General features: G+C 40.2%; 1 protein-coding gene and 1 pseudogene across 1 annotated transcript; one reads left to right on the forward strand and one right to left on the reverse strand.

Moving 5' to 3' along the window:
• Positions 1 to 1054: 1054 nt before the first annotated feature.
• LOC147448547 (uncharacterized) lies at positions 1055 to 2520 on the reverse strand (annotated as a pseudogene).
• LOC147448548 (uncharacterized) lies at positions 2480 to 7812 on the forward strand. Its single transcript, XM_086521109.1, has 17 exons — positions 2480 to 2614; positions 3450 to 3949; positions 4038 to 4305; positions 4381 to 4588; positions 4669 to 4800; positions 4894 to 5114; positions 5212 to 5242; positions 5454 to 5472; positions 5546 to 5597; positions 5769 to 5806; positions 5904 to 5975; positions 6055 to 6201; positions 6307 to 6468; positions 6550 to 6671; positions 6773 to 6796; positions 7149 to 7231; positions 7413 to 7812. The coding sequence occupies exons 1-17, from the start codon at positions 2550 to 2552 to the stop codon at positions 7537 to 7539; spliced, it is 2271 nt and encodes a 756-aa protein (XP_086377235.1). The 5' UTR covers positions 2480 to 2549; the 3' UTR covers positions 7540 to 7812.
• Positions 7813 to 13230: the final 5418 nt, after the last annotated feature.

Here is a 13230-nt window from a genome sequence, read left to right on the forward strand (position 1 = left end):
CGCACGTTTACGTTTTGCACTTGTTATGTAAGGCAAAAAATACCTTACTGGTTATGAATTACTTAAGAGCACTTGTTATGTAAGCCAAATGAGCCGGGTGTACAAATAAAAACCAAATATTAATCACTAATTAACTCTTTGTAGAGGCAAAAAATACATTACTGGTTAGAATTACTTAAGAGCACTTGTTAGGTAAGCCAATTAAGAGCACTTGTTAGTTAAGCCGGCTGTAGTTTAGTCTCCAATTAACTCTACTTATGGGACTGGAAAGGGCAAAAGACCCTTCAGCCTTCCGGCATTTGTTTCACCCTTGTAGTGTACTCTTCCTGAGCAGTGAGCGCACGTTAACGTGCGCTCTTTGGGAGCAGTCTCAAATCGAGAGTTCTCCGAAAATTCGCAGGTCTCAATTCGCAGCAGTTCTCGGCAGTTGCTCACCCAGCGTAGTTCTCGACAGCGCAGTTCGCGGCAGTTGCTCACCCAGCGCAGTTCTAGGCAATTCTCGGCAGCGCAGTGGAGAGCAAGATTCGAGCAAGGCTTGCAGTCCTAACTCTGTCATTGTGAGCAACAGGTATGATGAGTGATGCTCAATACTTATTGCGTTTCAATTAAGAGAGAAATAAATCTCCAATAAGACGGCTTTGAAGGTGTACAGGAGAAGCACTCTGGTGACATCTCTTTGTCCTCCTTATTTGATTGTGATGTATCTACCTTATCTGTGGAGAACCCTGTCTTTTCGAGAATCCTTTTGTTGGATAAGGACCTCCTTGTCGCATACGCTCTTCTGGGAGTATGTAGGACCTCCACCACATCTTTGTTTGATGTGGATCCCTCTGATTGAGAGACGGGCACTTTGAGTTTAATAGACTCCATGGTGGGTGATAATAACACAGGTGCCGCAAGTTGCAGTGTAGGGTATTCGAGAGGGGTCAGCTTTCGCACCCCCGCCAAACCTGTCAAGTCCAGGTCTTCGAGAAGGTTCAGACCGCTTACATCCAAGCACCAATTGACATTTCCAGACTTGCAGGCGGCCAATTCAAGTCTGAGGCATCGCAGATGCACAAAAGGAGATGCCACGTTTAAATTGGAATGGTACAGTGGTTGAGGAATATATTATTCACGCTTATTAGTTAGCTTGTTGACAACACTTATTTAAGATTGTGTCTATTACGTCGTCCCAAGAAGGGCAGGACGAAGTCAGACTCCTCCTCCATCACTTCAAGTTGCTGCCTGCTCACACTAATTTGTTGCTCTACTGATCTGCTCAAATACGTCAAGGAATAACATCCACCAGTATCAATCTCTACCACGTTCTGCAAGTTGTCTAGGTCTGGAATGCTCTTTAGATTGCCACAATAACGCAAGTCCAACTCTCTTAAAGCTGTGAGACAGGAAAAGCTTCCCTATACAGTCCTCAGCCCATAGCAGAGCTTAAGATCAAGAGTGAGTAACCTGCTTAGTGTGCTTTAGCTTCGAGCATGACATTAGTTGTAACCTTGTCAGGGCAAGACAAGCATCAGGCAATGGTCCCACCTCGTTTAAATGCAGATTTTCATAGATTGAGAGTTCCTGAAGCTGTGGCAAGGGATGGCCGGCTTCGACAAGGCACGTCGACCAGCCCTTATAACGTCCCACTACACTCTGCACTTCCAGATTAGGAGCCGAGGTGCATGCCTACTGGGTGCCAACAAGGTAAAAATTGTGGAGTTTAGAGCAAAAATGGGTAGTCAGCAGATGATAAAATGGGTAGTTTCAGTTGATCAATGAGGAGTTGGGTAGCAAAGAAATAAAACAATGGTGGATCCTTGATGCACAAGGCCTATGCGGCAGTGGCAGTGTTCTTTAAGTCATTTGTTCTTTAAGTCATTTGTTCTTTAAGTCTTTAAACAATGGTGGATCCTTGATGCACAAGGCCTATGCGGAGGTGGGAGGTTTTCTACTTCTGACGAAGTGGAGGAGAATTGGTGCTAAAGTGGTGAAGAAAATATGCAGAATTTGAAGTATGATGGAGGCACCACTCAGAGAGAAAGCATTAAAGAAAGAGGGTTTAATTAAGAGGTGAAATTGAGAGGGCAGCGGCTCATGTCTAAGACCTCTCAATTGAAAGTAGCAAAGAATTGGAGAGCTAGAAAGCCAGGGGGTTGCTGAGAGCCTGAATTTATTCTGTGATCTCCTTGTATTTATGACGAATGCTGGACACAATTCCAGCATTCTTAGAACGTTTGGATACCAAGTTGATCTTAGAACGTTCAATAGTCCTTTATTTCTTTCAGGTCAATTTTATACACAAACACAAACACATGTATATACACAACCACATGTATATACACAAACACAAACACATGTATATGCATGTATATAATTGACTATTCTGATGTGTGAAGATTTCTGTGTCATGGTTTCAAGGTTTTGGAAAACGGTTCATTTCGGTCTCTTGAGGCTTTCAAAATATGGTTATCAGTCTGAGTTGCACATGCAGGTGAGAAAGCAACTGCGAAGTCTGAGCGTTACAGCATCTGTCATTCGAGTATCGACCCAAATCTTGCATCTCCATGCCAACATCACCAAAAAATCGGAGAGGAGCAATGGCGGGACGTAAAGGACGCCCTCCTATAAGGTACATTTTCTCACCATTTTTTTGATGTCATTATTATACATGTAGAGGTGCCCGTCGATGTGCATGCCTAAAAGCAAATTGTATCAGAAATAATGTATCTATTTTTACAAAAGCAAATTGCTTCTAGAACTACCCGTTGACAAGAATGTTTGTAGCTTGCTAAATTTTATTTAGTGTCTAAAGACCTGCATGTTAATGTGAATGCCTAGAGACGATGTTTACATATGAAAAAAAGATTTCAAATCATCCAAGCTTTCAAGTCAATTAGTGTCTAAAAACTTGCATGTTAACATGAATGTTTAGAGAAAAGTGATTAATGTTTCAAAAGAGATTATTTTTGTTTTTTACATTCAATATTAAGAAACCCTCATGTGAGGTGTCCATTGGATTATTATATTTTTTTAAATTTTGTTCCACATTCAAAGGAGGTGTTGTCCAAATATTTTCAAAGATTGATTGTGTATTTTATTGAAGGGCAACTTAAAGACCTGCATGTCAACGTGCATGTTTAAAACCAATGTTTCATTAGAGTAGCAAAATATATTGTTGTATTTCTAGAATTTATTTTTATGCACAAAAAAGATTCTAGTCATACATGTTACATGTTAGCGTGCATCTTTACAAGCAATGTTTTGTTGGAGATAGTATTTTTTTTTGTCTTCAATCTTTATTTTTTGTCTCCTCCAATGGACTATGTAACATTGCTTATAGACATGCATGTTAACATTCATGTTTAGAGGCAAGTTTTCATTGCTTATAGGCATGCATGTTAAAGTTCATGTTTAGAGGCAATGTACAAATTTTTTCAGATGTTGATTGTGTATTTTATTTGTAGTCCATCTCGTGGAAGATTAAAGAAAAGTCTACGTAATGAAAAGTCTACACAACCACTTGAAAGTAGTGAACAGGTGTCATCAGTGTCAGTAACAGAAATGTCAGAGTGTCATGGCATTGAAGAAGAAGAGATTCACTCTGTGGATGTTGACCAAGGGTCTATGCATGAAATTGATGACACATTGGCTCCTGAAGAAAACGAACTTCAAATTATCCCTTGGGAAATGCGAGATGAGGTAACTGCAGCTGCAGAGATTGATGAGGAGCAAAATATTTTTATGCATAGAGGTGCCGATGTACTTCAGACCACACGTATGTTCAGTTGCTTCGACTGTCCTCCTATACCATTGTGTAGGTTGATTCCATATGCTAGAGTCAGAGGTTTAAGAGATGATTTAGGTGGATTAAAAACAGCTTTTGCAAAGGAAGGATATATGCAAGAAAAGGGAGCTTTCATTGTTTCACTTTGGACATTTAAGAGAGAGCAAACCATTGCTACAGGTAAGTTGAAGCTTCTTAAATTTGTTAAGTGAATTTCTATTTTTAAAATTCTTTTTGAATTCACTAATTTTGGTTTCTTGTTTTTAAGATGACATCAAGGAAAAGTGGGATCCTCTTTGGATAGAAATCAATGAGGAGTATGAGTTGGAGCTCAAAAGCCAACCAAGGTTTTCAGATCTGTCAGACTGCATGTTTTATGTTTGGGAGGGCAACCATTGCACGCTTGCATGGATTGAAGCTATCAAAGGGAAGTTTTCCACCTCAAAGGAGAGACATTGTAGGGTCCTTTGTACTATCATAGATCCCACCAAGGTTCCTAAGATTGCATTGCTGAGTAGCTTGCAACAAATGAATGTGTGAGTATCTACTAAAGCATATATCTTGTTGTTGAATACTTTATTATGGAAACAAATCAATATGGGTTTTTGTAGTATGAACATGCATGCTTTGGTGGCCACTCACATACGGGATGAGATTGTGAACACCAATCACATATGTGCAGCTGAACATGAAAGCTATCTAAAAACTCTCCCCGAAAAAGACCAGAAACTAATTGCATCTGTGCGAAGAAAGTATGCTAAAGGTGAAGAACCTTGGTATCCACTCACACGATGCTACCTTGGCATGCTAGTTTATGATGTGAGTTTTGTTTTTTTTTTGCTTGCAAATTATTTTTAAGTCATTTGAATAACTCTTAGACAAATTGATTTCTTTTTTAGATTCAAATAACTAAAGAGAAAGAGTCTAGATTGACTCAACTCAAGCAAGAAATGCCTGTAGAGGATGTGAAGAAGGAGGAGAAGAGCATTCATGGTGAGATAATACATAAATATCAAGAACGCATTGGAAAGGTACACTTCACCAAATAATCAAGCAATAGTCATTGTGTTGATTGTTGTTATGGATGTGAAGTAAAACTTCATGCTCTTTGTATTGTGTTGTAGCTCTTGAATATTTTGGATCCCAATCTTGGGACAGACTGGTTGGCAAAGATTATGTCACTCAAATGGGGACATGACAATTGGGCAACTTTAGAGAAGCTAAACTTGATTGCACTCCATGATGCCCCTATGCAGAATAAAATCCAATGGGTTTCATTACTCGAGTCTGATAGGATCACAAGGACTGCTTTTGGTTTGAAGAAGGGAGATAATTTGTTTCAACAGTGAGTATGATTTACTAGTTATTTCATGTTTGTCTTGCTTTGTCTAAGAGATAATATTTGTTTGAATAACACAACTTTGCTTTTTTTAAATTTGTAGTTGGTTGCGTAGAGAGGGCTACCTTGCTCGTGTCTATGAGAGAGCAACACAACTTGTTTTGGACAATTCAAATGTGCCAGGAGGGGCACCATTGCCACATGAATGCACATTGGGGTTCTACTTTGATGAAATTAAGTTTGAAGCTAGGCCTTTTCTCTATCCTTTGGAGGTTTCTTTGGAGGCCAAAAGCAAAGATGTAGAGAAACAAGCACTCAAGAAAGTTGATACTTTTCGAATGGCAGCTCAATGATTGGCTTACAGGTTTGTAACAATTTTGATCTTGCTTTGTATGTCACTATCGAGTCATGTGTTCAATGTTTTTGTTTCTTGTTAGGTTTTTGTCACTTTTGGTTTCAAAGGGGATCTTGCCAACTCTCCCATTTGTGGTGAGACAGTGGGCACAGACTGCGTCAAAGGACACATATATGTATCCCCCTAGCATGCCCACTTTGACAACATGGGAGAGAGATACATGTCCATGGTGGTTAGATATGGTGCAGGGTCACATCCTTGAGAGAGAGAGAAAGAGCTTCGAGAAACCATGCTTAGGGATGCAGCAGCAGAGGCGAGACAACCACCACCTGCTACTTCAGAGGTGAGACAGCCAGGTATTCTTATGTCATTCTTTAACATTTATGTTTTCATGATGTTGATTCTTGTAGGTTCAAAAACTGTTGTATATGTCTTTTAAGGTGTCCACTTGTCTAGCGAGAGGAGGGAGACTGTGGTTGATACCACTATTGTGAAGGATGTTCTAGAGCATGGTAAGTGTCAAAATTTTTATTGTCGACTTTTATTAATACTTTGTGAAAAAGTTCACATATCATAAATATGTTGTCGCAGACTCCTCGGGCTTGATTGTTGTTAGGAGGAGCATACAATTTGTCTATGTTTTGGAGTCTCCTTTGCGTTACCCAATGCTTCCTGTTGATACACGATGTATTGCTATTGTTGGCAATTACATTTCTATCGCTGCAAACTATAGAGAGGGTACTCGCAATGCATAGTGGAATCTTGTGCATCAACATATGTCTCGAGTTTGCTCAAGTGGTGTGCGATACACTCATGGGGGAAAGTCTGTTTCGTGGGCCGCAGATTTTGTCTTCTTGGATCTTCCTTTTGGTGGATTGCCTATTGGTTCTTCTTCTCCATCTCGTTGGGATATTTTCATTGAGGAGCATGTACGATCTGCTATCCATTTGACTTTTTCTACACTTGCAAATTCTGGATGGCTGTTCATTATGGCTTCTACTACAGGTATTTGTGTTGTGTTTGATTACTTGCATTAATATTATTTCATAATATCGGTAGTTTTTTCTTACAAGAACCTATAAATAGGAGAGGTTATTGGATGGGTGGAGAGGTTTTGTCGTGATTCACAGATGGTGGTACATCGTCGCATTATAGTGCTCCATCATAGTTCATATGGATATGTTGAGAGTTTATCTGGTCAAATTCAGGTATTGTTTTCACTTCAGTATTGTATAGTTTTGTTGAGGCTCTTTCTTCAATGTTTCTTCAATGTTTCTTCAATGTTGTGGTTTTGTAATTTGATTTGCAGTGCCAGTGCTCTATGCTACTTATGGTACACAGGATTGGGATGCAGCCAGCATGCTTTGTGGCTGAGACCACCACTATTTTCTCTCGCTTGGGTCTCCAGCCTTCAGATTCGTTCATGACACACCATTTTCCGGAGCCTTCCTTGGCTAGATCAGGATCAGGGATGCCTTGGCGGGGTGAGATGCAGCGGAGCCAGGCTTTTGTTGCAGCTTTTGTTGCAGCTGCTTTGTCGACGTGGAGGTATTTGTTTGGAGCTTGGGTGTGGTACAGCTCCCGTTTTGGCTGCATGCTTATCATCTAAACGAGCATGTGCTGCGCTTGACACCGATGAGTCTCTTATTAGAGACTATGTGGTTCCATTGCTTTGCCCTAAAAAGCGAAGCCGAGAGGAGGCATCTACCTCTCTAGATGTTGAGGATGAGGGTGACATGCCATCGCGTGTCGACCCTTATGATGACTAGTGAGACTTCGCTCCTACTTCATTGACATTACTTTTGTGTTTTTTTTTATCTTTATGTTGTGTTTCACTTTTTGGCATTTATGTATCTTGCGTAAGAATTACGTATAATGTTATTAGATCCATATATTAAATTTTGATTACATGCATAATAACTACATATACTTTTGTTTGTTTGTGGAAGTGCATTGCCGATTTATGCAGAAGCAGCGGCTCAAAGAATGGCGAAGGAATTGAGATACGACTTTCGTATCTGTGAAACGCGTCATAAACGCAATGTTTTCATTGATGACGAATGCGACTCTTCATAGAGTCTAAGAATTATTAGCGAGTGCTTATGATGTAGAGTTTAAGTATTGACAAATGGACATATCATTCCTTCTATGATTTTGAAAGTGAATATTTTGAAATCCTCATGTGAGGTGTCCATTGGACCATGGTTAGTTTGAAATTTTCTTCATTTTACAAAGGAAGCTTTGTCCAAATTTTTTTATGAAAGGCTCTTGTATTAATGATTTGACAACATAATTTGTATTATGGATAATACATAACATTGTGAATTGATGAGACGAATGCGACTCCTTCAAGAATCTAGAGAATTGTTGGCAAGTGTTTATGATGTAGGATTTAGTTATTAACAAATAAGATAGTGTTTGTGAAAATGTAGCTTATTGAGTTCATTTTCTTGTATTATGATTCACTTCCCTGTTTTGTTTGCTCTGTGTTTTGGGTCTTTATGTTATGTTTCACTTTTTGGCATTTATGTATCTTGCGAAAGAATTACGTTTAATGTTATTAATGAGATCCATAGATTGAATTTTGAGTGCATGCATATTGACTACATTCACTTTTGCTTGTTTGTGGAAGTGCATTGCCGATCTATGTAGAGGCAACGGCTCAAAGGATGGCGAAGCAATTGCGATACGACTTTCATATCTGTGAAATGCGTCATAAACGCAATGTTTTCATTAATGACGGATGCGGCTCTTCATAGAGTCTAGAATTATTATCGAGTGCTTATGATCTAGAGTTTAAGTATTGACAAATGGGCATGTCATTCCTTGTATGATTTTGAAAGTGAATATTTTGAAATCCTCATGTGAGGTGTCCAATGGACCATGGTTAGTTAGAAATTTTTTTCATTTTACAAAGAAAACTTTGTCCATTTTTTATGGAATTCTCTTGTATTAATGATTTGACAACGTAATTTGTGTTATGGATAAACATTAAGTCATTGATGAGACGAAAGAAACTCCTTAAAGAATTTAGAGAATTATTGGCAAGTAATTGTGATGTAGGGTTTAGTTATTAACAAATGGGATAGTGTTTGTAATACTATAACTTGTTGAGTTCATTTTCATGTATTATGATTCACTTTCTTAATTTGTTTGCTCGAATCTGTGTTCGCTCAGAAAATGTCGCTGGGGGTATGGTAAGACTCGGCAAATCTTAAGCTTGTTTTGAAAGGGGAATTCCCAAATCACTAATATGGTGTTTCTTGTCCTACCCTTGTCGTGACATTAATCCCCCTTTAAAGGAAAGTTTTATTGTCTAAAGAAACAAAAAAACTCTTCCGAATAACATCAATGTTTTCTTAATCTAGGCCTATGTTAGGTTAATGTAGATCAGTCAATAGCATTTGAAATTTCATGCGACGCATACAAAAGTTTGGAACCTTGAGTTTATGTCCATGGGTACATTTACTCTCCACATGCAAAGTAAATCCTAGAACTGGTGTTATTCTTCTAAAAAGAAGAAAATCCTTCTCTGGAGTGATTGAATTGAATTTCATAGGATCCCCCAGTGATGTTGACTCCACTTTGTTGTACTTTGTGCTTAGAGGTTTCAAAGTTAATCTATAACCTCTCTCTCTCTCTCTCTCTCTCTCTCTCTCTCTCTCTCTCTCTCTCTCTCTCTCTCTCTCTCTCTCTCTCTCTCTGTCTCAAAAGGTAGTGCCAACGTCTATAGTCCCCTTTTTTCAATACCTTTTATTTTTTTTACTTTTTGGTATTGAGATATTATATCAGACTCGTCGCATTGTAAGTTTTGGGTCTCATAGATCATTTTGGCCTTTTGAAGACATTAATATAACATTTCATTTCATTTACAGAAGCCTGTTTTGGCACGTTTAACATTACTGTATGAAAGATTTAAATCCAAATGTGAGGATAATAGATCTACCACACAATTGATGTGAAGAATTTCATATGGTAACATTTGTATCAATACTTGATTAGCTCAGAAACCCATTGCCTACGTGCTTGAAGTAGTATTACATATGTTTGTCTCACAACCTGAGAGTAAAGGTGCCTTTGAGTACAAGCAAGGGGTTTATGAGCACCATAGTACCTCATCAGACGAGCACCATGGCAAGGGAGAGAAGTGTGTGCAAAGAAGAGAGAGTGAGAAGATAAGATAATGCACAGTTGGAGCACAAATGAAAGAGAGATTTTTCATTAGTTTTTGAGGCCTTTATAGGCATTACACATTTTTCAGACACATTTTCTTACGGTGGCCTCCCAAGTTGGGCTTATCCCCGACAATGCCTCCTTAAGCCAAACTTGGGCAAATCAACACAAACTCAAGAGGTACTACAATTTTAGTGATGGGGTCTCTTGGATACATCACAGTGGCTCTCTTTGGATACATCACAGTGGCTCTCTTTGGATTTAATACATCATGGTTCCATAAGACACACTGTGGCTTTTCTCAGAGGATTCAAAACTCACAGTTCACTTGGATATGTCCATCGTACACACATAGAGGCTCGTCACAAGTGCAAGGAAGGTCTTTCCTCCAGACTCATTATCTTTAGCTAGGGTAGTGCCTAATCCCTTTAGAGTTTCATCATCATAAAAAATTGGGAAGACCAATGTGTGGCTTTGGCCAATAAAAAAGAAACCAAACATACGGACCCTCTTGTTGTGTGAGCCATGCTACCTCTACTCCACTGCCATAGCCGCAAAGAAAGAAGCCTTTATGCTGTCATTCTACAACGAGCTCCTTGAACGCCTCTTTCTTCCTTTTCTCACCATGAGAGGATGTATCTCCATCCACACTTGGGCAAGCTGGCACTCAAGTTGTAAAAGCTTGTTGGTAGCTTTACTACTTGGAGCACGGTATTCAGCCCAATGGGCAAATGGGAAAATGCCAAGTGATAAGACTGTTTGCGGGCAAGTTTTGGTATTTTGAAAGACAACTTGGCTCTGTCAATTGTGCTCGTAGAGCTGAAGATGAAAGCAAAACTAGGGCTTGGTACTATGTCAAAACTTGACCAGCAGACCAAGGAGACCCCTTTGATGGTGGTTGTGAGAAATTATAAGCACATAAAATTGTGCTCTTTCTTCTTCACAAGAGGCCTTTTTAGGGGGGTTTCTTCAATTCAAGACTCCAAGATCTCCTCCTTATTGAAAAGAGTCCACTTTGCCACCAATCCTAGTGCTCTCATACCACTTGTTGAGCTTGCAACGGAAGCCAATAGCTTCTGTCATAGACATGGCAAGGGAGAGGAGTGTGTGCAAAGAAGAGAGAGAGTGAGAGGATAAGATAACGCAAAACTAGAGCACAAATGAAAGAGATATTTTTTATTAGTTTTTGAGGCCTTTATAGGAATTACACATTGTTCACACACATTCTCTTATGGTGGCTGCCCAAGTTGGGCTTATCACCAAAACTTGGAGAGTTGGGCATGTAGGTTTAGAGGTTGGTTGTCATCTATTGTGACAACCTTAGCAGCATATAGTTGGCATAAAAGAGAGTCTTCCACTCCTAGTGTTCCATGTGAGGACAAAGAAAATTGAAGGGCACTACCACTTCATGAGAAATAGGACCTTCGATGGCAACATCAACCTTAGGTACATGAGAATAGATAAGCAAGTTGTAGGCATCTTCTCAAAGGCCCTATGAGTAGAGAAGCTTAGGTAGTTTTAAGCTATGCTTGGATTATGAAAGATAGCATTGAGCTTAAGGGGGAGTATTGAGATATCAAGCTCAACACATGATAAGCTTGGCTTGTTAAGTATGGAGCCTGATTTACCCTTGTAATTTTCTGTGGTAAAAGCGCACATTTGTAAGGCCCCCATTATGAGGAGAAGCCATCGTGAGTGAAGGAAAATCACTCACCGGAAACCAAAATTTTCACGGACAAGAATCAAGGGCAACTTTAGAGGCCTCGGCGGCCTAGGCCCCCGAGACTTTTTTTTTCGCCGGAATATTATGGCCGGACGGCGGCCGGAAAGTGGTCGGAAAACAACCGGTCGGTTGGCTGGTGGCCGGTAGTCAATGGCCGATGGCCGGTGGTTGGAAGTCAATGGCCGGTGGCCGGTGGCCGAATTCAATGGCCGGTGGCCGAATTCAAAAGTGGACTTGTCTTCTCAAGGGCGGTCACACATGGGCGGATTAGAGGGTCCGATTTGGACTTATTCGCACAAGGGCGGCTACACATGGCTGTCTCTCATAAGAGAGGGCAACCCTTTTGGCCTATAAAAGGAGGCCATTTCTACACACATTTCATAGTGTGAAGTTGATGCAACAAGGTGAGTGTGAGGTGGTGAGAGTGAAGCAAGGCGGGAGCTCTATCAAGGGTTTAATCCCTTTGTAAACTACTTCTTCTTTTGAAGTGCTAAAGCCATTGAGTGGCTGCTTTCCCGTGGACGTAGCCCACATTGGGTGAACCACGTATATCGTGTGTACTCTCTCTCTCTCTACTCTATAATCTCTTGTGTGTGAAATCTATCTCTCTCCATTAAGTAATCTACTCAAAAATCTATTTAGCTACGTCTTATTTTCTAAGAACTGGTATCAGAGCAAGGTTGGCTCGTAGCTAAATTATCTCAAGGAAAGGATTCCTTGAATTGAGTGGGAGTTATGGCGGAGGAAGGGAAGCTCAAGATTGAGAAGTTCAACGACAAAAACTACCAACATTGGAAGATGCAGATTGAATACTATCTCTACCAGAAGGACCTCTATTTGCCACTTGGCGGTCTTGCGAAGAAGCCCGCAACAATGGCAGATGAAGCATGGATTGTCCTTGATCAAAAGGCACTGGGAACAATCCGGTTAAGCTTGGCGTCAATGGTGGCCTTCAATGTTTCGGAGATGAAGAGCACGGAGGACTTGATGAAGTCACTTGACGACTTCTACGAGAAACCATCGGCATCCAATAAGGTATTTCTTATGAAGCGCTTGTTCAATCTAAAGATGGTAGAGAATGGTTTAGTTGCAGAACACCTAAATGACTTTAACACAAAAATAAGTCAACTTCGATCGGTGAAAATCAATTTCGATGACGAAGTGCGAGCTCTCCTTATATTATCATCTCTACCGGATAGTTGGGACATCCTTGTGATGGTTGTAAGTAATTCTATCTCTGGTACAAATACTCTTAAGTTTGATGATGTTGTGGGTGTTCTCCTAAGCGAGGAAATACGAAGGATAAGCACAGGAGAATCATCAAGTGCTGCATTGTCAGTGGAAACAAGAGGAAGGCCTAAGGAGAGGTTCAAAAACCAAAAGGGTCGTGATCGCTCAAGACGGAACAAGTCACGCACAAAGTCAGTTCTTGAATGTTGAAACTGCGGCAAGAAGGGCCACGTCAAGAAGGATTGCTGGTCCAAGAAGAAGAAGGAGACAGAGTCTCAAGAAAATAAGCCAACATCGGAGGCCAATGTGGCAAGTAAAGTAGAGCAAGATGCTCTAATTCTCTCATTAGACAATGTGTCTAATTCGTGGATAGTAGATTCCGGGGCTTCATTCCATGCGGCACCACACAAGAAACATTTCCAAGACTACACCAAAGGTAATTTTGGGTATGTATACTTGGGAGATGATGAAGCTTGTGAGATTGTCGGCAAAGGTACAGTTTCTGTCAAAACTGCTAATGGAAATGAATGGAAGCTTAAAGATGTTAGGCATGTTCCTTCTCTTCGGAAAAATTTGATCCCTACAGGACAATTGGACGATGAAGGTCACAACATTGCATTCGGAAACAAACGGTGAAAGAT

Source organism: Adiantum capillus-veneris, chromosome 10 (assembly GCF_014529385.1).
Source record: "Adiantum capillus-veneris isolate H3 chromosome 10, ASM1452938v2, whole genome shotgun sequence".
Taxonomy (NCBI): domain Eukaryota; kingdom Viridiplantae; phylum Streptophyta; class Polypodiopsida; order Polypodiales; family Pteridaceae; genus Adiantum; species Adiantum capillus-veneris.

What these genes read in the sequence shown, in the direction of transcription:
- LOC147448548 (XM_086521109.1), top strand. Translation starts at nt 2,550, where the DNA reads ATGCCAACATCACCAAAAAATCGGAGAGGAGCAATGGCGGGACGTAAA. An exon ending in ATCAAGAACGCATTGGAAAG is followed by an intron (nt 4,801 to 4,893) that starts GTACACTTCACC and finishes ATTGTGTTGTAG; the next exon opens with CTCTTGAATATTTTGGATCC. An exon ending in GAAGGATGTTCTAGAGCATG is followed by an intron (nt 5,976 to 6,054) that starts GTAAGTGTCAAA and finishes ATGTTGTCGCAG; the next exon opens with ACTCCTCGGGCTTGATTGTT.